This window comes from Bos indicus, chromosome 9, assembly GCF_029378745.1.
Source record: "Bos indicus isolate NIAB-ARS_2022 breed Sahiwal x Tharparkar chromosome 9, NIAB-ARS_B.indTharparkar_mat_pri_1.0, whole genome shotgun sequence".
Classification (NCBI taxonomy): Eukaryota; Metazoa; Chordata; class Mammalia; order Artiodactyla; family Bovidae; genus Bos; species Bos indicus.
In genome coordinates, this window is record NC_091768.1 from 42,718,236 (window position 1) to 42,742,791 (window position 24,556).

General features: G+C 40.5%; 1 protein-coding gene across 2 annotated transcripts in view; it reads right to left on the bottom strand.

Annotated features, from left to right (window-relative positions):
* The window catches only part of SOBP (sine oculis binding protein homolog), a 166,093-nt gene that overhangs the window by 52,229 nt on the left and 89,308 nt on the right, over positions 1 to 24,556 (bottom strand). The window contains exon 5 of one of the 2 annotated variants that reach the window (XM_070796004.1): positions 16,836 to 16,931. The exons of the other annotated variant lie outside the window; for it this stretch is intronic. Within the exon in view, the coding sequence (XP_070652105.1) occupies positions 16,836 to 16,931 (96 nt within the window). The remainder of the gene's footprint in view (positions 1 to 16,835; positions 16,932 to 24,556) is intronic. 2 annotated transcript variants of the gene reach the window in all.

Genomic DNA, 24,556 nt, shown 5'->3' on the forward strand with positions numbered 1-24,556 from the left:
GAGTTCAAATAATGTCGGCCTGATTTTCTCAAGTATTTAGTACGATTCAGTAGACACGGTTCTGACGGACGACAACCAACCACTGCTGCGATGGCTCTCAGGACCAGGTCTTGGCAAGCTTCATTTCAAAAGACAGATTACTCACACTCAGAGATTTTCCCTCCATTTTTACTTTTCTTTCAGTCTTTTTCACTTTCTCCATATCACATTGACTAGATGTGACTCAAAAAGTTAATGGTAATTGGTCTCATTTTAATTTAGCCAAGAGAGAGGAAGAGAGGGAGAGAAATGAGTGTAATTTGCAGAACTCAGTGCAGGTCATTACAGGTGTGTTATATTCGTGTATTCATGAGCCCCCCGGGACAGACATGCTGCGATATCCAATAACTTTCTTAATGTGTAATTACACACCATCAGACTATAATTGATTAATTGAAAAGAGAATGTAGGCAGATGTGAGGGCAAGACTTCTGCTGCTCATTAAATGAATATGTCCTTGCTTCTCTTTAATAAGTTAAGTGGAACTACTCAAAAGCAATTAAGTCAGTAGTGAAATTCATTAAATTTTAAGTAATTATTGGTATTAAATTCTGTAATAAAATTCAAGACTTTGCACAGTTCTATTTCAAAAAGAAGTATGATCATTCTATGGGGCCAATTGAGCAGAATGAGGGTCCCAGAAAAAAACTACATCTTGGACTCACTGACATTTTGTATGAAAATCACCTGAGAGAGAGAGGGAGCTGGAAGGAGGGTTATGAGGGTCTCTGGAAGCTTGCTTTGCTTATCATCCTTAGAGCTAGTGTCTCATTTAAACCTAGGAAGGTCGTCATGTTTACAAAGCAATTCTTTCATTTAAAAATCTTAGTTTAAATAGTTCAAAAAGAATGAAAAATTACATATTTTTAAATCTAATGCCTTGAGGACTACATCTGATACCTTCTCTAGTAGCTAAATTCAGACATATACATGAATATGGAGGCGCTGAATGCAGTTTGGAGAAAATTCTTTTCAGGCTCCATTCTCTTATTTGGGAAACAAACATGGACCACGATTGGGGTGGTGGGGAGGATGAGGTATACCATAGTTTAGAGAGGGAGCCCCAGAGAGTTCTCAGAACCCCAAGGTGGCTCCTCCATCTTCTGCCATTATTCATTCTGCCCAAGAAACTGGACAACTCAGAAATGTGTCAGAAAGGAGGTCCACTCAGCCAAGGCTGCGGCATTCCAGACATTCCTGACAACTCCCTAGACACAGGAGAGACCTTGCCGTCTGAGCTGGCTGTGGAAAAGTGCCCACAGGGAGCCACATGAGGACGGTTTGTTCATTCATTCATACCGTCGGTATTTCTTGAGCACCTATTCAAGGCCTATAGTAAGATGATTTTAGAAATACTTATGTTTATCTATATCTATCATCTACCTATACTATAAAGTAAGTATACAAAGAATTTATAAAAAACCACGGGGGATTCTGTGAAAATGCAGCTCACTTCACACCCACCCAAGATGATCGTATGCCCTGAACATGACGTGTGTGTATGTGTGTCGTGTTAGTCGCTCAGTTATGTCCGACTCTTTGCGACCCCGTGGACTGTAGCCCACGAGGCTCCTCTGTCCATGGGATTCTCCAGGCAAGAACACTGGAGTGGGTTGCCATTTCCTTTTCCAGGGGATCCTCCCAAAATCATGCTGACTGAATGATGGAAGAGATTGATGACATGGGCTTTGAGGAAAGCTTGACTGTGTGTGGCACTTGCATAAAGTTCCTTAATTTATGGAAACAGTTAAGAGATGTTAATGCATGGCCAAGATAAGCCAAAGAGATGCAACAATGACAGCAGCCTAGTGAAGGAGAACTGACTCCAGAATCTTTGTCTATTTCCAGGTCTCTTGCTCTAACCATTAGCATCCTTACCAGTCCAGTCATTCCTTTCTTGCAATAGAAAACTTAAAATGTAAACCTTTGTATTGCAGTCATTAAAAAAAAAACCAAAAGATTCAACCATGTATTTTAAAGTCGTACTTCCAAATCTAAAATTAACTTTATATGGTAAGTTTCACAATCTAAAAAGACATTATTGTACTTTCATTGTTTGCTGGGGCTAATACACTGGTGACATGAGGGCCCGTCTAGACGCAAGGCTATGGGGCTGTTTTGGGAGGTATGGTTCTCATAGTAGGTGTGGTGAGAGGCATTCCCACAGCAGACTGACCAGACACAGAGAGAGTAGGGAGATATGGAATTCTACCATTCCCTGAGGGAGGAGAGAAAGCATATTACATACACTCTCATTCCTGCTAGAAGGAAAATTCCAATCTTCACACACATTGTAATTTTAGAAACCATAACTAATGCTAAAGCTAAATTAGACTAAATAGGTGTATTAGGCTCAGAAGGAAAAAAAAATCAGGGCATGTGGAAAGATATTAGGTCTCGTTTTCTGTTTGTATGTTTTTCTGCTATAACAGGCAATTTATTGTCCCACAGCTCATTTTAATCTTAACATGACCTTGATAATCTGTGTAGGGTAGAGGCAGACCAGCAATTTCAAAGAGGAATTCTAACCAAGAGAGATGCTCTCCAGCTTTACCAGGTTCACTTAATGACATTTTGCTCACATTATTTTGGATTTTTTCTTTTCTTTTTTACAACTGCATCGAGTCCCCAGTGCATTCCAAACTATTAAATCAGACAAAGAAAAACTGATTTATCAAATAAGTAAGTGCCTAACTGATATACCCTGAAATTTATCAGTATATGAACAAAGAAGATGCCCAAACAAGTGGGTGATGGTGTTTACTTCCTAAAGAAGAGTAGAATTTAAATAGTCAGTTAATTAGGAAAATCAGGGAATGTGGGATTATAAGAAATTTTATTTTGGGTTTTAACTAGCAAACCCTCTTTGTGTAAGACTATTTTACCCCAAAACCATTTAATATTAGTCTAATACTCTATCTTAGTAAAGACAGTAAACTCAGTAAGATGTTTTTTCTTTATGAAGATCTTGAAAATCTTTAGGGTCATTACTAGAAAAATACCAGTTATCCTTCTAGAGTCCTGTACACGTGCAAGGTGTAAAAGAGTAAGCTAAATTCACACAATCAAAACTATATGTCGTAAAAATTTTCTCTTTATTTTTAAAAAGCAAGGAATTGAAATATTCCTGTGAGTTTTATTTATTGGCAATTCCTTCTCTCTCTTGAAAGTTAAATACAAAAAGAGGCAGGGGGGCTTATTCTCTTTACTAGTAACTTTTTACTGAGGCTTATTATATACCAAATACTTTATATATATTATTTCATTTAGCTGTTACAGACACTCTAAATGGTGTGTACAGCTATTATTTCTGTTTTACAGCTACAGAAACCAACCTTCCCAAGGCCACAAAGCTGGTCACCACCCAGCCAGGTTGGTGTAACTCCAGGGCACGTAATCTGCACTGCCTCTGTGCAATTCTCTGAGAGGAGGGGTTCTCACATTCTTGTGAAGGGAGACTCTATGCCTCTTTAACTCAAATTTAAGAGCCTTCTTCCCCCAGTGTGTGTTTTTACAGTGAAATCACACTGATCCCTGAATCATTCTGGATCACAGCTCAGTTTCTTGCTTCTACTTTGCTCTCACTTTTTCCCATTGCACACAACTAGCTACTTACTCAATTATGACTCTTACCCAAAATCTAAATTTATAAGAAAATTGGCTGGAGATGAAATCTTTGCCAGTTATTTATATTAACATGGTCATAAGAACTTGATGACCAATATTTTTGGACAGTCATCTGCAGTCTCTTTCTTGCCTTTCCAGCTGTGAGAAGCATTTGTCCTCATCACAGTGTACCTAGACTTCTATCTGCCTTCTAGAAGCCTCACCACTCCCATTCTCCAAGGGGTGGAAGCACGGCTTTCATAACTGTGCTTCATTGCTCAGGTTCCTAATACAGATCCCCATAGCCTAAAACACCAAGTGTAAAATTAGCTGCCTTGCTCTCACTGTTTTTATTATCTGACCATAACCTACTGAGTTAACTATTCTCACCACTCACACAATGATGCCAGGCAGTGTCTCAATGGCCCCCCTGTACTCCATGCTCACCTCGCTCCCATCATTGTACCAACAGCCTCCTCTTCCTCTGTGGTATACTTCCTTTCCCCATCTACCCTACAGGAACCAGCCCAGACCCCACATCCCCTGAGGATCTACTCCTGATGACTCCAGCTCACCATCTCTTCCCCATTAAATGAACTTTTACTTCCTTTTTGTACACATAATACTTTAATATGTATTTCTATTCTCTAATCATACAACCCCATCTGGCACTTTAATCAACATTGGAAGTTCATTGTTCACACCAGCACAGTTTGCATATAAATGCCTAACGAGAAGGATCCACATCTTACACCATCTTTTAAGCACAGCACTTAGGACAGAGTAGGTACTCAATAAATGCATCTTGATTGGAAGACAAATGTCTTCAAAATCTAGGTCATATACACACCCATAACCACTTACTCATATTAATTCCACTTTCTGGGATGTGTCTATGACACTAAATATTCAGGTTTTTAGAAAAGGTTTTAAATATTTATAGATATTGCATTGAATTATATATATATATATATATATTGTTTCATGCAAATTACACAGAAGAAATTACAGATGTAAGAAACTATCCAGACCAAACACACCAGAGAATATATCCCTTGAGAAAAGGACTTTGGGGTTTGAATTATCAAGACCAGCTGTCTCCACTGATGCCACTCAATTTTTAACTTGGATGATTTGATGACAGTCAGAACATTGTTTAAAAATAAAAGTGCTAAGGAAAAATGAAAATTTCACTACAATTTTATTTTTCCATGTTACTTATTTTTATGTGTTCATATATAAACATCAAATTATGTTTTGATATTTACATCAAATACTGCATAAATGATTGAGATGTGTTAAATGCCATAGGCTCATAAGCACTTCTGTAATGCTCCAGTCTATTTTCATTTTCTTTTATGTATGTATCGACATTTCTGCATGGGATATATGTTTGCTTCCATATATTGTATTTTGTATGTGTATATACACAATGATATCACATATTGTCAAGATGCAAGCTATCTGGCAAGTATATAAATATTTCTCTAAGCCAAAACTAGTGTTTATACTCTTTTTGTCCTAACAGTTATCAGACAATTTAAAAATTAAAAAACATCACTGTGTGAAATGGCTACATAATGGAGACCCCAAAGTGTTTCATATATGTTAATAATCAGGATATCTCCCCGTGAAGGTCTTATCAGAGCATATGCTCAATATTTAAATATTGCCTCCCTTCCTATCTCAGGCTCTGACATTTAAAAATGTTTATGTGGTTTTTTTCCCCTTCCGTGTTCACACCAAGAAGACTATAACAGATTCTGCTGCAATATCAGAATCAGATTCAAATTTTCCATTCAAAGGAAACTAAACTATATTGAGATCTGAACACTATAAAACAGCAGAGTATTTCACACAGTTAAATTTAGGGTATAATTCGGTTGATATCCTGAAGGTGGATTACAGATTCAAAGTGCAGGGAATGTATGTGTCTATGTGTATTCGTCTCTTCTCCAGATTGGGAACCTCTCTAAGAGATGATGGTGTTGGTGATGAGGATGGGTTAAAAAAAATCCCAGTTTATTTAAAAAACCCATACTTTATCCTAATGAAATCTACAGCTTGTTCTGTTGAGAAAGTGTGAGAGAGAGAGAAGGCATTGCTTCTCCACCAATGTATTTTCATGGATATTTAAGAGAAATACTGATGGATATACAATCCAACGTAGAACATTAAGCAATTTTCTCAATAGTTAAGGCAGAAGTACTGCTTATTATTTTAAACCTGATTTACTGAGAGTATGTCTAAACTGGCTCAATATTTCACTTGAAGTTATGAACAAAGCCATCTATCAGCTCCACTGAAAGGCAAGTATACAGCAGTCAAATTCTCAGCCAAGACAACAGGCCCACCCTCCGCTCCACTTTGTCCGTGGCCCATGAACAATCCAGACCCAACCTTAAGCATTTTGTTTTTATCTGAACTAGAACCAGGAGAATATGTTATTTCATGTATTCATCCAACAAATAATTTTTGAGTACCTACTTCCACAGTTCATAGAATCTATATCACCACTGATTGTTAAGATGCTATTCTTTTATACCAGCAGGGAAAAACATTGCCAATTTTTAAAAAATGACAGGTCATCAATTATACCACGAAATCCCATTTCTGAGATGTAGACATGTTGGGGGGTGCATCATAAAATACGGGGTGGGCAGGCACGGTTGTCAAGGGTACAGTGAGTAAAGACGAAGGTCTTGTCTCGCAGAGTTCTGAGCCAGGGGAGCCTTGTCTGGAATTAAAGGAGGGCATCTCAACTTCTGGTTGAATATGGCTAGGGAGGAGAAGCTAAGAAGAGAGCTCTCCAGGAAAGTCCAATGCCTCAAACCAGAAGAGCAGAGAGTGTGCAAAAAACATGGCCACAAAAGGCATTCCAAGCCAAATGCAGTGGGAAAATACATTAAAGACCTTATCTGCAGCTTCACCATGGTCTTTTTCTTTCTTCTCTCTTAAAATTCCCTCTCACCAGTCCCCCATCACCTCCACATCCCCATCTCCAATGTTTTGCCTCCTTTATTACTCATGTATGTCATTCTTCTCAAGTCCAGATATTTTTTATTCCTTTTCCTTTTTCTCCCAAGAGACTTTCGTTAGCTTGTTCTAGCCACAAACCAAGCATATGACTAAATATGATTAATATTATTTCCGGCTGGTTTCTTGGGCACCTTTATATTGATAATTAATATCCTGTCTGGTTTTCTGGTTTTGTTTGATATATGATCTAGAGTTTCTATCAAGCCATCAGAGGTGAATTCTCTTTGGTACTTTAGGTAATAGTTCAGTCTTAGCAATTAAAACAATGAAGGAAAATGTCACTGACACTTATCTCCAGTATGCTAACTTGATGGCCAGAGGTCTTGAAGGCAAGATCAGTTTAAACCTGGTTTACCAGGTTCATCCCAAAGAATACAACTCCACCAAATCAAAAGAGGCCAAGTTTTTTTGAAATGGCTTTACTGATCATAAAAAAATAAAAATCTTCAAAAGAAGATTTAACATTTATCAAATACCATCTATTGCTGTCAGATTTTTAAAAAACCCACTCAAAAGCTTATTACACACTGAAAGTTATATTTTCTACAGACTACCAAATTTAAAAATATATACTTTGGTTCCTTTCCCTACAATTTAGTACTCACTGGAAATTCTCAAACACTGACATGCCTTTCTGAATAAACTCCCCTTCCTAACATTCCCACAGATGTTCCTTCTGGATTCAGAATTCTACCAAAGAACCGTTACCATAAAGAAGCCAGAAAGAGTGATTCTAGATTGATTGCTTAATTCATCCCACAAACATAGATTGGACCCTTTCTCTCACCCACGGATGGAAGAGTATATCAGACCTGGTCCCTACCTTGAGAAGCTGGCAGTATTTTGGCCTGAGCACAGGTCACAGAGATGTGAATCAAATCAGGCTCTGCAATCTGTCACTACATCTCCTCCCATCTCCCAGAGCAAGGAATGTAACATCTCCAATTCGTAATTCCCCCCTCCATGAAATGATAATAACAATGTGTGTGCCATGCTGTGCTAAGTGAATTTATTCATGTCCGACTCTTTGAGACCCTGTGGACTGTATCCCTCCAGGCTCCTCTGTCCATGGGATTCTTCAGGCAAGAATCCTGGAGTAGGTTGCTGTGCGCTTCTCCAGGGGATCTTCCTGACACAGGGATCAAACCTGTGTCTCTCTTACATCTCCTGCATTGATTGGCAGGTGAGTTATTTACCACTAGCACCATCTGGGAAGCCCTGATAATAACAATACATACTAGCAAAGGTATAGAGCATACAGGGTCTCAAAAAGGGTCTGTAAAGACCAAGCACAGTGGCACACTGGAGGCACCCCACAAAGGATGGTTTCTTGTCTCTTTCCCTTAACAAGCTTATCAGAGGCACATTCATTTGCTATTGCAGATACTTCCATGTGTAAATTATATTTTCCTTTGCTTTGCATTTATTTTCTTAATAGTTGCCTATTTCTAAGATTAACAATTGTACTATTAAATGGGAAGGCAAGATGAAGGGGTCTTGGACCCCATAGAATCTTCTTTGATAGTTTTTTTAAAGCTTAGCTCTAAGAATTATCTGCATGATATACCTTGTTCCTTTTCATTGTTCACAAGGAAATTTCATGGCTTTGGCTTGCAAATATTCATACTCAAGACTTTCAGATAATCAATTGCTAGAAAATTCAGTCAGTGGTATTCTATGATGTGCTAGTAAGTAGACAACCTTGAAAGAAATAATCTTAGTTACAACAACCTCAATGGAATGCCAAGTGTTTGCCAAATACTGTTCTAAGCATCTTGCGGGTATTCATTCATTCAGACCTCACACCAACCCTACCAGACAGATATGATTGTTCTCCCTATTTCACAGACAAGGACATGGACAGAGAGATATGTTCAGTGACTTGCCCAAGGTCACATAGCCAGTGGGGGAAGTGAAGGAGCTTCCTGAATTTAAACCAAATAGTCCGGTTCAAGAGTCCAAGCTCTTCAACCTAACACCATACTATTTTGGGGAGGTTTTAAATCCTTCTTTGAAAATTACCCTAACATTACAGTACCTTACAAATCAGAAACATTTGCTGTGCAGCCAGTAGGGATCTGTAGTGTTCTTGACATAAATATAGGCAAGTGAGTGGATGTTCAAGAGTTTCTCTGAAGTTTTGTCTTAAATTAAAATATTTAATTTTAAATATTTTATGGGCTTCTACAAACCCAACTGGGAAGAGACTCTAGTAGAGAAGAAAGGCGGGTGCTTCCAGCATCTGCCTTAAGATTTTGCTTAAATTAATGCTACTTTCTAGATCCTTTCTGTTAATAATAAAACTAAGGCTTATTGAACTTTTACTCAGTATATGTCAGGCATAGTAAGTGCTTCATATACATGATCTCACTTATTCCTGAAAACAAACCGATGAGGCAGTTACTATATTTATCTTCATTGTATTGATAAAAGCACTGAGGCTCAGGGAAACTTGACCAGCTTGCACAGCTGGTATGTCTGCAGAGCAGGGCTGGGACACCCACTCTTACCTGAAAAACACACGGTCCTCCGTGTCTCTCTCAAGAACCACTGTGATGTACTGTTCATGTAGGTCAACATGAACACCAAACCATATGCCTCTTATCTTTTTTGTGCAATGGCCCCAAACTGGTAAAGGCAAAGATCTCCATGCCTTGGAAAAGGGAGCTTACAGGGGACCAGGGGTCTCCAATTAAATCTCATCCTAAGAAAAGTACCTACACCAGAGCAGAAGCAGGGGAACTCCAGCCTTCCTGCAGCTTCTGTCCCAAAGAAAGAAACTAAAAAGAGACAGTTAAAGTATGATTTGCCTGGGTGGTAAGTGAGGGAGACAGTCTTTGTGGGAGAGGGTCTTTGTACAGGAGAAGAAAAGGCTCTGAATCACAAGACCATGGCAGTCATGGGAGCCAAAGGGCTAAAAAGAGAAAGAGAGAAGCAGCAGGGCCAGCTGGAAAGAGGGTGAAACAACAGCACAGATGGAAACAGGAATGTGAGGGGAAATAGGACAGCTCAGGCAGAATCCACTCTTCTGCCTGTGTTAATGTCTGGATGGTCTAGATGGAGAATGTATTGGGGCCACCTCTAGCAGAACTACTCCTTGCTTAGTCTAAGATTGGTCCTCTCCTCTCTAAAAAGTTTTAGTATTCTAAAAACATTAGTTCAGAGAACCCTTCAGAGAACACCAGAATAGCTCTAGACTACAGGGGTCAGGAGCAGGGGTGGTGAGGGAGGGGAAGAAAAAAAAGGTTGAATAGGCCAACTCTCTCTAGACAGCAACCAATCCCTGGGGATTTCTGGGTCATTTTACACCTTTGGGGTTTTTACAATGACTATTTCAGGAAACGGGTACACAGCATACTACATACGCATAGGTCATATGATATTTTATTTGATGTTATGGGAGTCCAAGTGTGTTACCATGAATTTTAATTCTCAATGCCTGGGCTGCTCATCTGTAACATCAAAAAAACAGTGTGTCAAATCAAGTTGAACCAGGGCATGTATCTGGCTTTCTGCTAGACTAGCAGCATTAAGGAAGGTCTTCGGCCAATTATACCTATTTTGAAAAGCCTATCAAGTTTCACGTGAAATGTGGCTATTTCTATCATCCTTTTGAAGGTTCTCATTGAGATTCCATAATCTAGCTAGAAAGTCCTAGCAATAGCTAATATCTGACAGCAATCCAGAATTCCCCCTCACTGCTGTGATGAAGTCAACATGTACTGGTAAGATGGGCTGGGTTGCAAAGAGATCTTAATTTTTTTGCTTGTAGAAATGTATTTCTTACATTTAATTTTAAATTTTAATCATAAATTTTGTCCTATTTTCTTGCCCATGTAAGCTTCAGTTCAGTTCAGTTCAGTCGCTCAGTCATGTCTGACTCTTTGTGACCCCATGAATCACAGCACACCAGGCCTCCCTGTCCATCACCAACTCCCAGAGTTCACTCAAACTCATGTCCATCGAGTCGGTGATGCCATCCAGCCATCTCATCCTCTGTCGTCCCCTTCTCCTGCCCCCAATCCCTCCTAGCATCAGGGTCTTTTCCAATGAGTCAACTCTTCGCATGAGGTAAGCTTAAAGAGATCTTATTTTTAAATAAATACATTTAAAACCAGGGGTGTATGAGAACTATTCTATATTGAATGGATAAACAACAAGGTCCTCCTGTGTAGTAAAGAGAATTACATTCAATATCCTGTGATAAACCATAATGGAAAATAATATAAAAAAGAATGTATATATACATAAGTGAATCACTTTGCTGTACAACATAAACTAATACAATATTGTAAATCAACTATACATCAATTTTTAAAAAGAAAGATAAATAAAACAATAAAACCAGGGGTCTAACAGTAAAGAAAATAAAGTCATCACTAGCACTGTGGCATGTCTTTCACCTTAAGGGTTTTTAACACTCCATCTGACCATCCAAGCCTCACAGAGTTGTGCTGAGCAGGGAGGGAAGAGCGCACTGCATAACCAAGAGTCATTTGTTTCATGTATTCCTAATCCCAAAGCTCCAATTCCCAATTTAATCAGTCTCAATGGATTCTTTCTAGCCAGATAAGCGGTGTGCTAATCTTTACCAAAAAAAAAAATGTTAAACCAAACAAAAAAGCATATGTTTCACAATACTTCAGCAGAATAAAAGGGTGGAGTGGGTAGAGGGTAAAGGGGTAGATGAAGCAAGATTAATAGTTGATAACTGTTAGTACATGGACATTTGTTTTATGACTCTCTACTTTTGTATGTTAGGAATTTTCCATAATAATTTTTTAATCCACAGAAATACTAGGGATTTCCAAAAGTAAAATTACTAAAGTCTAGACTTGATAGGATGGTGTCAGTTATTTGTGTGTGCTTATTCACTCAGTCATGTCCGACTCTTTGCGACCCCATGGACTGTAGCTTGGCAGGCTCTGTCCATGGAATTCTCCAGGCAAGAATACTGGAGTGGGTTTCATTTCCTTCTCCAGGGAATCATCCTGACTCAGGGATCAAACTCCTGTCTCCTGTGTCTCCTGCATAGCAGGCGGATTCTTTACCCACTGAGCCTTTAACCCAAATATAAGACAGTTATTTGCTGCTGCTAAGTTGCTTCAGTCGTGTCCAACTCTGTGCGACCCCAGAGACGGAAGCCCACCAGGCTCCCCCGTCCCTGGGATTCTCCAGGCAAGAATACTGGAGTGGGTTGCCATTTCCTTCTCCAATGCATGAAAGTGAAAAGTGAAAGTGAAGTCACTCAGTCGTGTCTGACTCTTAGCGACCCCATTTCCTCTGCAAATGGACCAGCCTGCCAGCTCACTCTGTATCCTTCAGCTTCCTTCACTTCAGTCAACTTAATTGCCAACTGAGATGTGAGTTACTTGATCTGAACTTTCTCACCTCCTTGCCTTTGCACATGTTATTTCCCTCTGCTGGGAATGACCCTTATACCCCAGCTCCAACTACAAAAAAATCCAACCCTGGAAGGCCTATATCAAAAGTATCCTTGGTTAAGTCTCTAATTACAACATGTGGAAATAATCTCTTCCTCCTTTGTACTCCAGAACTTTGTTGGTGCTCTCTTGGGCCACAGCTCATTGTGTAACAATAATAATCATGAAATAAAGAAGGAGCATGACCACAGCAGCCAATATGTACTGAAAGTTACTGTGTACCAGGCACGTTAAATGTGTCATCACTTTCAATCCTGACAGTACCCTTTGAGGCTATTACCTTTTAGTATCACATTTTACAGATGAAGATCCGAAATGCAGAGGTCCATGAGGCACAATGGTGATCCAATATGATATGATGTCAGATGTGTCACCATAAATGTTAAGCCTTTGTGCCCATGATCCTTCACTATACCATCAGAGCAATATGGTATAAATCAGACAAAATTCTAACTTCCAGGAAGACTGGAGAGCCCATGTTCCTGATGACTACAATACTGACTATCCTTGTTCTTCCTACTGAATTTAAGCTCCTTCAGGGAAGGGACTGTCTTTCTCTATTTCTGTCCCTTACAAACACTGTCTAGCATAATGCCTTATACATAGATGCTCAGTAATGTCTTCTTAACTGAACTCTGAATTAATACAGAGCAGTTCTGCTTAGAGGTAAGATCCAACTCTTATAATCCACCTCTCTGCCTCACAAGGAAATCAGATGGACAAAGCAGCCCCCAGAACTGCCCAGCATCTCTCCTCTCCACCAGCTCTACATACAAGGCCACAAAACTAAAATAGTTTTCACCTTCCTTCTCCTTACACTGGCATTGTAAATGACCAGAAAGAATTATTTCCTGATGCTATTTCTATTTAGCCTCCCAACTAAGGGGCTTCCCACGTGGCTCAGTGGTAAACAATCTGCCTGCCAATGCAGGAGACGCAACAGATGCAGGTTTGATCCCTGGGTTGGGAGGATCCCCTGGAGGAGGAAATGGCAATCCCCTCCAGTATTCTTGCCTGGAAAATCCCATGGACAGAGGAGCCTGGTGGGTTACAGTCCATGGGATCTCAAAGAGTCAGATATGACTTAGAGACCGAGCAGACACCCGTGCACACACATATGCACTCCCAACTAAGGGCATCTCCCCCTTTCCTCTGCAAAACTGCCACCCTCAACAGCCTAAGGAAAAGCCAAAAGGAATCAGACTGTCCAGGTAATGATCCGTAATCTGGAGCTAAAGAAGATAGGCTGCTTTCCCCTTCCCCTTTCAGACTTCCTAAACCTAGTTTCTTTCCAACCAAATTACACCACACTGGTTTCTGCACATCTTTGACTATATTTTGACCTTATTCCTGAATACACTGACGCTCTCTGTATTCTCTGAACTGCTCCAAAGAACACTTGGGCTCAGTTCTTACCTAAGTGCTGCTAGGTCTTACCAAGGTGGCTTTCATGAACTGAGTGAGTACTGACTAACAAGAAGGTATAAGCTCCTGGTATGATCGAGGCCTTCCTCCCATTCTGGCTCTTAATCCAACTCCAACCATCAGTATGAGCATTTTAATAGGGGAAATAAGAAGGACTTCCAGTCCCAAAAGAATGAAGCAATAATGGTAAAGGGATCAGCAACAGAGTTGTAATTTAGGACAAGTGTTGGTCACCAAAGCTGGCTCTAAATGCTGCCTCCTCTGGGCTCTCATAAGCTATGTTGCTGTATTGTTTTTGATTTTTAAAGATTTTTTTTTGGACCATTTTAAAAGTCTTTATTGAATTTGTTACAATACTGCTTCTGTTTTACGTTTCAGTTTTTCTGCCACAGGGGTCTTAGCTCCCTGACCAGGGATCGAACCTGCACCCTTGCATTCGAAGGCAAAATCTTAACCACTGGACCACAAGGGAAGTCCCCCGTGTTGTTATATTGTTCAGGGAAGGGATATGAATTCCCCACATTGTCTTTTACTGTAAGTTATTTGCTTTGGTCATAAGCTTAGACAGACCAGCAAAATACCCTGAGGAGTGTGTGTGTGTGTACACATCTATTTATGAAGTGGTAGATGGGGCCACAGTGAATTGTGATATATCAAATAATATGCACATTTTATCTTATGTCACTCATCTTGACAGCCTTGCATTTTCAAAACTAATAAGAAAACATAAGGAAACTGCTGCACAATCACCAAGCAAGGAATCTTGGCCACCAAGCTAAACATCTAGTCATTTGTGTTGCACGTTAGGTGTGAAGGCACACATCATAGTTTGAGGTTTAAACGGGCAAATCAGTACCTACAGGAAATCGACAGTTGCGTGGCAAATTTTTCTTTCAGCCAATGCTTTCTTTGTCAGTGCCTTCTGATTACACATACTTGTGCATTCTAGGCATCGCTTCTACTTTGCTTTTGTTTAGGTTACTTAATATTCCTCCTCTTCCAACAAGCAGAGACTGGGGGTATGGGAAGGAGGGCAGAGATCATCAACGGTCAGTAACAGAGTCAGAGGCTATGTCCTGTCTCCCTGGCCAGGACACTTTCTGTCAGGAGCTGTGGGCCAGAGGGTTAACCTTCCAGCCATGTGTCCCTGATCACCTGGGAACCCAGAATAATCCATTCCCTTGACGCTTTCTCCCAAGAGCCATCATCATCCCTCAAAGAGCTCCCCCACTTTCTAAACCCACGCCTGTTATAGTGAACTGCACAGGAGGGCAGACTCACCCTCAAGCTAAGAAAAGCCCTCTGGAGCAGGGCTTGCAATCTTCTTTTACAGTCTTTTAAATTTGCCCTAAGCTGCACTGAGAAAACTCCAAGGACTTCCTCTCTTATGAAGGAACAAATCTCTTTCACAGAGAAGCATAACTTCTCAGAGATTCATAACCAGCCAAACACCATCGCTTCTCTTGCAGCTGAAAAAAATTACGTTTCTCCTTGGAGAAATAAGCTCACTTGTTTTTTCACTCTATTAATTTTTTTCTCTTATCACAAGAAATTATGGTGACCAAAATAAAGTATTTCTAATAGCTACTAGAAGGACAAAGATTGCACTGATTTCTCGAAACTACTGGCAATACAATACTCTATTTAAGCACATCAATGACTAAACATATATTTTCTCTAAAGATAGCTGGAAAAGATGTTCACATGTATGTTTTACTTTCTCCAGTATAAACTGACCACAATCTGGACTCAAGCACATTTGTTTTTCCAGTAAATAGGAAAAAAGTAAAATATGGCATATTACTATAAACAGTATCTCTAAAAAGAAGCAAGCTATCCCCCAAAGCATTTTAATACCAAAACACAGAATAAATGGCCCCTATGGTCTTCTGCTAGAAAACCAGAGTTACAGAGTGAAACACTAAAATGGAAATAAGTGAAAAGGGTTTCCCCGAAATAGGTAACACTAGCAACCCTGGAAGTTTAAGAGCCCTGGGATAAAATACGAGGTGAGTTAAAATTTCAGGAAAAAATTTCATTTATAAGCAGTAAATTTGCCTGCAGATTGATTGGTCAAGGGACGACACACACAGTAAGTGATGCTACCGTAACCATGCAGACTGTGGAGGGGGAAGGAGTTTCTTACTGTCAACATCTAGCTACTGTGGCTAGAACGAGTAAGAACTGTATTTTCCTCTCTTCTCCTGCTCTTTGGACATTTTATTTTTAATGAATAGTTGGTATCAGAGCTAAGTCCAAAGACTCTTACATGTGCGATTTCCTAATGTGTTCCGCCAAAAAACTAAACAGAAATGAGACTACCTCAGAATCTTACAAGTGAGCATCCTCATTCTCTTTCAGTGTTTTCATTTAGTTGGAGCAAATGTTTTGCTTTAATGCAATTGAAAAGAAAAGAACATTTAGGGACAACATAGCTAGATTCCTCATAAAGCTTCATTTTCAAAAGCAGTGTTTGAACCTCTAAATAAATGACAATTCATTCTCTGTTTACTTTAGGTAAACAGAAAATGCATTGCGGAGCACTCGTTTTCAAAAGCTAATCAAGAACATTAGGTCCCAACAGATTCATTTAATAGAAATATAATAGGCATTCCTGCTCTCTTTTCATCTTGTCTCACTGTAAATGCTAAAATGAACAGCAAATTAACCCTGCGTTGGAACAGAGTCCCTGTCACAGCTGAGATCCTCTCTCTCACGACTTGGAAACATCCCCGCATCCTGTCGCTGCTTTGACTTCTACATAGGAGAGACGAAAGCGCCTGATTGAGTTTGGCAAGAGAGTGCAGGAATACTTGAATTCTAAAGGGAGTACTGCGTGTCAACTCTGCTATCTTTCCTAGCAGAACAAAATATTACCATGTTGTCGCCTAAAATAGTGTACAATTAGGAAGTAGGAGGAGGGAAGGGGGAGGAATTGTTGTGTTTTTTTTTTTTTCTCTCTCCAAGCTTACATATATCAACTGTCTTTCTCTATATTTTTAACTTTACTAGCCATTCTCCAAATGGCTGCTAATCAACTACTATACAGAACAAACTAATAAAGACAGGGCCATCCAAGCTCTATAATCAGATATAAAAGATGTGCAAACAATTTGAGATCTTATACTTCATATTCAGTGATATCAGAATTAGCAGTAAGAACTCTATACAGAAAAACTATAATACTTCAAAAATTATGTAATAATGAACAAACCCTTTCAAAAACTGTTTTCACTGTGCTAAAGTAACATTCTAGACTTGTTGTAAGTATGTTATTCTTACAAGTAGTTCGCAGTTATTCTTGAAGGCAAGCCTTGGAGTTTCCTTAGCATAGTGCTGCTGGGGAAAATTTTCAGCATGTCCATCTTCATCTCTAGCCTGAAGGGAAATATAATGGCCTATTTAGGGACTTACAAATAATGGAAGAAAAAAAAGCTAAAAGCATAACAGCTCAGATCATTAAACAAACGGGAATCCAGAAATCACAACATCATTAAGAAATTTGTTTAAATACGCAGTACGCCTTTTAGATATCAAAATTTGGGATTTATTTTTCTTCACATAGTTCAGTTTGAACATGCAAATTCATTGTGGTGTAATATTTTAAATGACATGAAACAAAACAAAATCAAATAATTTTGCTGAAAATTACCACCACTTCAGACTTCCAGTGACTTTTTTTTGCACATTTAGGATTATATGACATACATACGTGTTTAAACTTTTTGGCATGCTTAAGCAATCTGTAGATAATGCACTTTAAAAAAATTGTAATAGCAAGGCCATAAGAAAAGCAATTTGCATAGTTATATTTTGCATTGTCATACTATTAGAGATATACTGATTCCCCTCAATTTTTAAATAAAGATCTGAAAGGAGCAATGATCTAGTAAGAACAATGATTCTTAAATCAAATGCAGTAAAAATAAAAAAGATTTAATTAAGAAGCTGCATTAAAAGTTACTGGTTATTTTCATCTACACTGTTAATTAAGAAAGCTGAAGTTTAAATGGAGACATTAACAGAACCCATTAGCAATACCCCTTGCATACAGTCTTCCCTTTCTAATCTCCATCAGTTTCTGGTTTGGAGTTGGAGAGAAGAAAACGGGTAGGTGAAAGGAGGCGTGTCCGCAGCGCACTCATTAAACCATCCATTTGGGTGACACTTGCACTCCGCTCTGCTCTCCTCTTATCGCAGCCCTAACTGCTCTCTCTTTCCTGGCCCTTCTGAAATTCACAGCTGAGCTGTCTCCCTCACATATGGCTTGCATATAATTATGCATATTCCATTTTGCACTGCATTAAAATGATGAGCTCCTGGCTCCCTGCCAGCTGATTTTAAAAAGCCCAAGTGAAGTAGGAAAAAGGAGAGAAACACAGGGAGAGCCGCACAGGAAGCAGCAGGTAGTTCTGTCTGCTGTCTCTTTAGATAAAATGTATGTCTGGCACCGGGGGAACAGCTGAGAACTACCTGTTGTGATGTATGGATTGAGGGGGAGAAAACAATGAGCATACGTCGGCACAGAGCGGTGGCAGCGCCGAGTAGTGTTTCTCTGTTAATGGCGTGAAAGCTGCCCCTGACAAGCACCACTCAGAGCTCTCAGCTAGACTAGGGATTGTCATTTTAGAAAGGGATCCCTATTCTATACATGTTAGAAGGGGCAGCTTGTCTTTAATAAAGGCTTCTGCTATTTATTGCAGGGAAGGAACTGATGGAATTTGCAAGTGGACTGTCATGGTAGGAATACTGGGATTACAATAAGTATTTTTGAGATTTACAAACATCTCTGGGATTTTGTACCCTTTACCTGTACCTTCCCTCCCAACCCACCACCAAATCAGAGTAAAATGAAAATGTAGTTGCAGGATTGGACTATGTGTAACAAAGAAAAAAGTGTAAGCGTGCTCATGCCCATGGCTATCAAGGCACTGGAACCAATGATATTTCTTCTCCCAGCATCAGTCCTACTTTGCAGCTCCATCAGAGAGTAAGCCAATAGAGCCTTAAATGGGGCCCATTTAAGCAGAGTGTATACATAAAAGGCAGCAGTATAAAAAGCAATAAGATGCCAATGGGTAGCAAACACGTCAGATTCTTCTTAAGTGAATTTTAAGGCACTCTGTAGAGCTACAGGTTTCCTGAAGGCAGAAACCACATCTATTTCATCTTTCTTAGCCTGCTACACCCAGCACTTACTTTCAGTCAGTGCTTAAACATTTCAGTGGTGAAAAAAAACCCATACATGGATAGTAACTAGACCTAAGCACAGCTCTGTAGAAAAATGCCACCTCAAAATATGCTAAACTTGGTGGTAGGTTTATTATATTCCTGATGCACTATGATGCAAATGCTTGGAAACATACATTGCATATAGTTTGCAAGGGCTACTATTTACATATATATGTCTATATTCAATATATATGTATTTTGTGTATAAATATTCATAAGGTGGAATATGTTTATTATGCATGTACTATGTATACACATTCATACACACCAGATGCCTGGGGATATTTTCAACATTAGTGGCAAAAATACATTCATTCCACTTACATGTAAGGTGCTCACAATGCTTTTTCTGTTTTTAAAGGACAAAAAAAAAAAAACCCATTAAGATTTGAATGTGCTTCGTCAAAGGGGCCACAGATTTTATATAAAGCCTCATAAATTATGAGGTTAAATAAAACATCAGGGGAAAAGAAAGGAAAAGGAGGGTTGGAATGATTAGGAAGGAGAGAGAAAGGCAGAAATTTGCTTCTTTACTAAGCCATGCATTTGCCTCTGCGTCACACTCCATGGAGCTTGGAACAGTCTGCCTCTGACAATCAACCTGATTCTTGAGTCTAAGAAATTCCATCCCCCGGCCATTCACTGTGTTTCCACCACACACCGGAGACGGAAAGCACGCAACATACTGGAAGACCCAGCACCATCACCCTCATGTGTGCACACAAGCACTCACACACCTCACAGGGAAGTAATCCCCTTTGAGTTCGCAAGTTTTTTTTAATGTAAAAGTTTAAATTACTTTTCAGCCTAAGTGAAATTAACTGAATCCATCTAAGGCAGTAGTTCTCTGCTCTGGCTACACAGTAGAATCGTCTGCAGTGGTTTTTAACATATTGGTGCCTGACCCCCACAATCCCGCCATGTTTCCAAGATTCTAATTTAATTGGGCCTTGACATGGGTGGTTTTTGTTGTTGTTTTAAGCTGTCAGGTAACAGTAATGCACAGGCAGCCCAAGAAGCACTGATATAAGAAGTTTGCCTGGAGGGGAGAATTGAGAGGAGACCCTGAGTGAATTTGGATGGTCTACAGCCAGGCCCCAGGCCCTCTGGAGTGAACAGCTATGCAACACTAGGAAGATCCAGGATGGGGACCCAGCAGTGGGGCTTACTCTGAAGACTGAAGAGATTACATGGCTAGTTGTGGTGGGTTTGTTGCTAAATTGTGTCTGACTCTATGCTACTCCATGGATTTAGCCTGCCAGGCTCCTCTGTCCATGGGGATGTTCCAGGTAAGAATACTGGAGTGGGTTGCCATTTCCTTCTCCAGGGGATCATCTCCACCCAGGAATCAAACCTGGGTCTCCTGCAGTGCAGGCAGATTCTTTACCAACTGAGCTACCAGGGAAGCCCCACATGGCTAGTTGCTTGTAAGCAAAAAAAAAAAAAAAAAAAATCCATTTATTTTTAGTTTCTAGTATGACAGTCTTGAAGACCTACTATACCTCATCCTCAAAAAGACCTTCCTGAACCTCACTAACCAAATCAAATAGCTCCCATCTGCCTCTCTTAGGCCTGACACAGATGCACCCTTACACTGGCTGCTGTGACTTCTGTCTTCCCCACTAGACTGCGAGTTTCCTAAGGGCTTCTCACCATTGGATCTTTGGCCCCAGTCACTGACTAGAGCCTGGTAAGTGCTCTGTAGGAACAAGCTTCATTGTCATTCCATATCAACTATGGCAACATTAGATAAAACCCACTAGAACTTCCTTACCCTATATGCAGATTCACTTCAGCATGTTTTATAAGCTCTTATGTATCGAAGCCAGTGCCTTCTTCTGTATCAGCCCCATTTTGGGTGGCAGACAATGGCATAGCAAGGTGAGTGGACAGAGGGAGCCCCTGACCCCTGCAGGGAGGCTGTGCAAACACTGGAGTTTCTCGAAATCACTGCTAATGGTAATAACACAAGGCAGATCGACTTTCAGCTGGTTTTATTATTGTTCTTGAATTCTCTACAGACAGTGCCCCCTCTATTTGTCCGTCTCAAGGCAGACCACTGCCATGGGCTCTTAGCAACTACTGGGGCCACAAGACCAATGTTGGTGTCTGAGTTCATTTTAAAGTGACCAGTTCACACAGAAGTAATGTCGACACATCATGATGAACTAAGTCTCTCCGTGTGTCTCATTCTCAACAGCTTTATTCTGACTAATATGCTAGATCTTTATGCCAACTATGGGGAAAAGCAAACGGGAAGCTGTTTATCATGTTTTACTACAAATGTGATTGTAAGACCAAGGATGCATTTTTGATCTATTACTCTCAGAAACCTTCACTTCTTGCCATTAAATAGAAATTAACAAGTTCAACTAAACTGCAAAGGGATTTTCCCATCTTGCTGCCAGTCATGCATCTATTTTCATGCCATGCCTAATATTTGAATAAATAATAGATTATGTGAGAAGGGTTTCTCAGGTGATGCTAGTGGTAAAGAACCCGCCTGCAGACACAGGAGACATAAGAGACATGGTTTTGATCCCTGGGTTGCGAAGATCCCCTGGAGAAGGAAATGGCAACCCACTCGAGTATTCTTGCCTAGAGAAGTCCATGGACAGAAAAGTTGGTGGGCTATGGTCCACAGGGTTGCAAAAAGTCGGGACTTAAGGAACTTAGCATGCACGGATGTGAGAAACTTAAACTAATTGCCTCTCTATCTCAAACATCTCTGGCTTAAAGTACTCTTTAGTCACCTCTCTTTCCCTGTGAATCATCACTAATTTACTTTTTAAATATTGATTCTTACATATAGCAAACTTAAGTTCTCTTTCAAAGAATCCACTTCTTCCTTTGGTCTAGAGTCTTGGTATCATGTGCAGATCCAAGCAAGGTTAGCATTTTTTCTCCTGTGGAGGACTCCTTTAGAAAACGTGGAACATTCTAAAAACAACTCCACTACCTGCCCAGAAAAGTGAGATGTCTCTGACTCTATGAAAAGGTTAATACTGTTGCCATTTAAGTGGAAAGAAAACTAGGCTTCAGAGTTAATACCTCCCTGTGATGAATGGGGTTTTACACTTTCGTGTCATTGTGATTTCAGAATTTCTTTTGAAAACAAGAAAAGGTTCTGCCTAGAATCAGAGCTTGGGAGAGTGCTGCAGAGCTTCCAGACTTTGCTTTGCAACTTTTCAGCAGATGTAGCACATGTCAGCTCACACATGTGGTGTGGTGACTAGACTTGGGAACATCAAAAATAGTGCATCTCAAAGTTGTGGGAATAAGTTTAGAGATGAAGAGTTGTAGAGCAAAAAGAAATTATATTTTTATAACTAATTTTTGGAACCAGAAGCCATAGAATATGTTTTCAAAATTCAAAATAAATTAACTCTATCAGTTTAGCAAGAGAAATGGAATTTATCACGGGCCGACAACTTTCAAAAACCCTTGGAATTCATTTTCTGCTACGTCATTTCTGGTCCGTCCTTCCTTTGCTAAGTGTCTACACATGCTGTCCTGAGGAAGCTCAGCAAGGAATGACGGCAGCTGCCACACGGCCTTCCAGTGCACTCTGAACATCCTGTGAACTTGATGTAAGCATCAGCCCAGTGTCTTCACCTCTCAGTGAAGTGCAGCCAGTGCCGGCCCTGGGCTGGAACAGCACAGGGAGGCCTCTGGAGTCACCACACAAGTCCTCATGACTGAAAGTCCATTCCCTTCACCTAGATTCCTGACCCTTACCTCATTTTACCAGGGCAAAACCAGACTCCATCTCTCCTCCCCACTTCTCCTGGAAAATCCGCAAGCATCTTGTAAGCCTTCATTCAGATTGCAGCTCCTTTAGGAACCGATCTGAGACCTCTTCCTCCTGGTCTAACCTCTCTGTGTCTCCATATCCACTCCATCCATTGCACTGTACTATGACCATCTATGTGTTTGCCTTCCCCACGAATCTGTGTGGTCCTGTGAATAGACTGCAGAAACTGCGGTCTATTCAGCTGCAAGCTGTAAGAGCCTCATCTAGTTCCTGTCGTATTATAAAGGCCACATAAATGGAGAATGAATGAATGCGTTCCTATGCTTTAACCCTAACAACTGGACATTCTGCCTTGCACTGCAGTCCCCAGAGGAAGTGTTCTGCCCCCGAACCCAGAAGTACTTGCCATGTTGCGTCTCAGCCTCTGCTGGAGCTCTTTGATCACATCTGCCTCACACTTTGACCTCTCACTATTCCATGCACTTCTGCCCAACACACATCCCTCCCATGTGGTTAGACTTCAGGGTCTTAGCTTACAGATCAGTACTCAATTTGGACTTTAGCCAATAATCCCTTTTCCCCACATGTTTCTTTCCTCTACCGCCCACCCAGATGGACTTTCGCCTAAGAAAAATCAGTCTAGCCTCTGGTCTTTGCCTACAAAACTCTCATCCCCAAAATTCTGTTCCTGGATTAACCAACCTGGTGCCTTGCTCTGTTTTTCTATCTCACCTAGTTACACTGCGCCAAGTCCATCCAGGACACCTTGGTGTAACTCACCCGGCTCAGGACTCCTGTCTTATCTTTCCAACCAGAATGGGCAGAGGCTATGCATTATGTACCAAGGCCCCATGCTCAGCGAGTACCTTGTAGAACAAGCCTATACATATATGTCGAGTGAGCAAGTGATAGTTGCTCAATCATGTCCTACTCTTTGCAACCCCATAGACTGTAGCCCACTAGGCTCCTCTGTTCATGGGATTCTCCAGGCAAGAATACTGGAGTGGGTTGCCATTTCCTTTTCCACATATATGTTGAATGGATTCATTAATCCTTCCCCTTCCTTAAGGCAAGGCCCGGAAGTGCGCTTTCTTCACTCTGAACTGCCTACATCGATGTAAGTACATATTCAAGTCACTGAATATCAGATGGCGGATGGGGCATGGACAGGATTGTGTATGCATGCAGCCTGGGCAGAGAAATTTCTCCTAGACTGGGGACTCCTATCTGGCCTCAGGCTCCCTGCTCTGCGACATCCCAGGCACCCAGAAACATGGGTGTGTGGAACCAGGCGCTCGCTCAACTCATCACTGCTCCTAATCTTTGCATCTGTATCCCTTGCCTTCCCTTTCATTAGCTTGTCACTGAAGACTGACTATGGGATCCTGCAATGACACCTGTTTTACTTTGTTCTTTTAACAAAATGTATTTAAATTCCCACTTAGCGTGTGGGCCAAGGGAGAAGCTGTCTTCCGCAGCAAAGTTCCTTCTAAGTCTCCATCCTCCTCAGCTGGCAAGCAGGGGGCTCTCTCCATCCCTCTTCAGGCTCCTCTGACAGCTCACACATCTCTGATGAATGAGATGGACTTATTTGCTGCAGCTATTTTTTCACTCCATACAAATCTTTATATATATCATAAATTTTTAATATCCAACTTGGAGTCTTCAAAGAATAACGGTAACAAACATGCAACACGAAGATAATGGGAATCGAATCATGTTTATGGCCTCCATGAGCATCGCCTTAAACGATGTCAGGTCAGAGCCACTCAGAGCCGCAAGCGTGTGAGGCTGTGGGGCTGATCTCCTGCCTGATTAATGGCTGCCCTCACTCAGGGGCCTAATGGATTGCATGACAGTTACGGCAACAGATTCCACATCAGCCTGAAATACAGCTACCACGTGGACGAAAATATATCATCCTCCATCCAGCATGCTTTTCAGCTGTGTCTGGAATTATCAGAGCAGTTGCTGAGTGGTTCTGAAATCCCTGTTTCTGCTTTTCATTTTTAAAATC